This window comes from Lathyrus oleraceus, chromosome 6 (assembly GCF_024323335.1).
Source record: "Lathyrus oleraceus cultivar Zhongwan6 chromosome 6, CAAS_Psat_ZW6_1.0, whole genome shotgun sequence".
Classification (NCBI taxonomy): domain Eukaryota; kingdom Viridiplantae; phylum Streptophyta; class Magnoliopsida; order Fabales; family Fabaceae; genus Lathyrus; species Lathyrus oleraceus.
Window position 1 is genome coordinate 72,323,557 of NC_066584.1, and position 2,987 is coordinate 72,326,543.

The following is a 2,987-nucleotide window of genomic DNA, read 5'->3' on the forward strand; positions in this document are numbered from 1 at the left end:
AATCTCATACCCACTTTTTATGTTATGACAGAAGATTAACTAGCTGGTTTGTTTACAAAGACATTGAATGGGATGTGTAGTGATTTCATTTGTAATAAGTTGGATATGATTAATATATATGTTCTAATTTAAAGGAGAATGTTAGAGTTATATTATAATATTATTTTATTAGAATTTAACTTTTAAATATATGGACTTGACCCATTTATCTTTCTTACATACTAGTGTCCACTCCGTGCCTGTCTGTCCGCTTTATTAATGAACAAACCTGAAAATATACATAATATTGTTTTATTTATGTTAATTTTAAATAGAAGTTAAATAAAAAATTAATAATAGATAATTATGTGAAAGATAATAGTAATATTTTCAATAAAATTTATTAAAAATTATTATGTAAATTAATTTAGGATAAAATTGAAAGAAAAATAGGAAACTAAAATTAATAGATTATTTTTTAGTCTATTATTATAAATACGATACATCACTTTTTCTGCACTAATAAATATGCATACATCAATACTAAATTATAAAACATTTTAACAAAAGAATGATTCTCTTTTTTACACCTTCAAAATAAATTCAAACTTTCTCGAAGAGAGACCAAACATTGAATAAGTTTTCATTTGTTCCTTTCAAAAACAAAAGTCTGTCTTTATTAGCATGTGCATAATGCGTTGTCTGTTAACTTATTCTAGATAATAAATGGAGAACATGATGTCCAAATTATTTTAGCTAAAATCTAGTTTCCTAAAGAATCGTTTAAAAAAAATAAAAAAAAAGGGATATATACCCGTCAACGTGTATTCCACTCATCCATACTTTTATTTTTAAAATATTAACATGATAGAATTAAATATTAAAATTCTATTATATAATGTAAAACTGTTTCACATGGAAATTGCATTATCTTAGATCTTTAAAAAATAATTCCTAAAAGTAAATGTATATATAAAAGTAAAAATATATACTAGTTGATACACTAGTGTGACATCTTATAAACAAAACAACGAAGTTTACATAAAATCAAAGTTCTTGCTAGATAGATACAAATCACACTCAAAACTTAAACATGATTCTAAATATGGGTACGCTTTTCAATCCTCACAGGGAAACCGCCTTTCATTATCGAGGTAAGGTGTGCAATGTACTCCGGCTCAACCCCTTTTTCCATCGCCGGAACCACCCTAAACTCCCTCATAACCCCGGCAACCACCCTCTTCATTTGCAAGAACGCCATTTCTTTCCCTAAACACACCCTTGGCCCAGCCTGAAAAACCGGATAACTATAAGGATCCATCCCAACAAAGCTCCACTTCCCATCCATATCCCGACGCAACCACCTCTCGGGTCGAAACTCAGCCCAATCGGGTCCCCATATTTTCTCAGACCTTCCCATAGCATATACATGATAAGCCACTCTCCACCCTTTCTTCACTATAGTCCCGTCTGGTAAAACGTCGTCGTAAGCTGCTTCTTTAGTATCCACTGGAACAGGAGGATACAACCTCATAGTCTCACATAGTGCCGCGTGAGTGTAAACCATATCCTTCACCTCATCATAACTAACTGATTCCGATTTCGCAGTAATCTCTTTGAGAATCTCATTTTCGACGTGACTATGCTTAGAGAGTATCCAAAAGAACCACGTGAGTGCTGCTGAAGTTGTATCTCTCCCAGCGAGAATAAAGCTTATTACAATATCTATAACAAAAGATTCATCTGAATGACCAGAACTTAAAAATCGCGATAGAAGATCAACTGATTCCAACGCTGATTTTTCTAAAAGCTCTTTTTTCTTTTCCCTAACTATTCTTGAAGCGAGTCCTCTTACTTCAGATACTGCTTCTTTCAACCTGCGCTCAGTTCCGATGTTTAGGATTTTCTTCACCTTCCATATCAATGGAACCGCCGCGTTGAATCTCAAGCTGCTGATTAGCGTGCCATCATCGAAGGCTTTTGCAAACGCGGTTTCGGGTAGAGAAGAAAGGAGATACTCAGGATCGAATCCAAACGCGATTATGCAGATGTTGTCAAATGTAAAACGCTGAAGGATATCTTGAAAATCAGGGAGGATAGTTTGATTTTTGGAAGCTTCAGAGAGAATAGGGAGGAGGCGATCGGAGAGTTCTACATCAACTACTGTTTTAATGAATTTCCGAAGAGATTTGGCGTTGAATTCATGGCTGGAGATTTGTCGTTGAAACTTCCAGGTTTCACCGTCGGCGTTGAAGATGCCGTTACCGAGGAAATCACCAACGGAACGATTAAGAGTGAGACCTTTGCGATAGCAAGGGAAGTTGGTTTTGAGAACGTGTTGGACTACCAAGGGGTTTGCTGTGAAGACTTGGCGGGAGCCGAAGGCGCGGTGGAGGATGAAGGTTGAGGAAGGGGTGGTTTGAAGGATGTCGGAGATCCATTGTACGCGACGGTGAAAATTGGCTGCGAAAGAAAAGACGGAACCGAAGATGGGGTAAGATTTGGGAATGGTGGTGTTGGTGGTAGAGGATGGTGGTTTGAGGGATTTGGACTGTGTTTTGGTGGCTAAGAAGAAGAACCAAAGCAGAGTTGCAGAGAAAAGTAACCACGAAACCAATGTTTCAAGTTCCATTTTAGCACGTTAGAGATAGAACTTCTGAATAGTGCCAATGTTGTGATTACAACATACTTTAGCTTTGCTCCGCAGTTGCTATATATAACAACCCACCAAGTGAATGATGATGCTAATAATAATAATAATAATATCATTTAATTGAAATCTAATCTTTGACTTTTATTATATAAATCTATAAAATAATATAAAATAATGGATGATAATGATCAATTGATTGGGTAAATCTTTTTATACCCACAATACATACTAATTAATCCCATAATAATAATAATAACAATAATAACTATAATAATGATAATAATCATAATAATAAACGATAATGATCATCATCATAATAATAATAATAATAATAATAATAATAATAATAATAATA

The 2,987-nt window shown here is 34.2% G+C and overlaps 1 protein-coding gene across 1 annotated transcript; it reads right to left on the reverse strand.

Annotated features, from left to right (window-relative positions):
* Positions 1-952: 952 nt before the first annotated feature.
* Positions 953-2,707, reverse strand: LOC127096947 (cytochrome P450 94A2). Its single transcript, XM_051035473.1, has one exon. It carries the CDS (start codon positions 2,609-2,611, stop codon positions 1,079-1,081), a length of 1,533 nt encoding a protein of 510 aa, XP_050891430.1. The 5' UTR covers positions 2,612-2,707; the 3' UTR covers positions 953-1,078.
* Between the last annotated feature and the right edge of the window lie 280 nt (positions 2,708-2,987).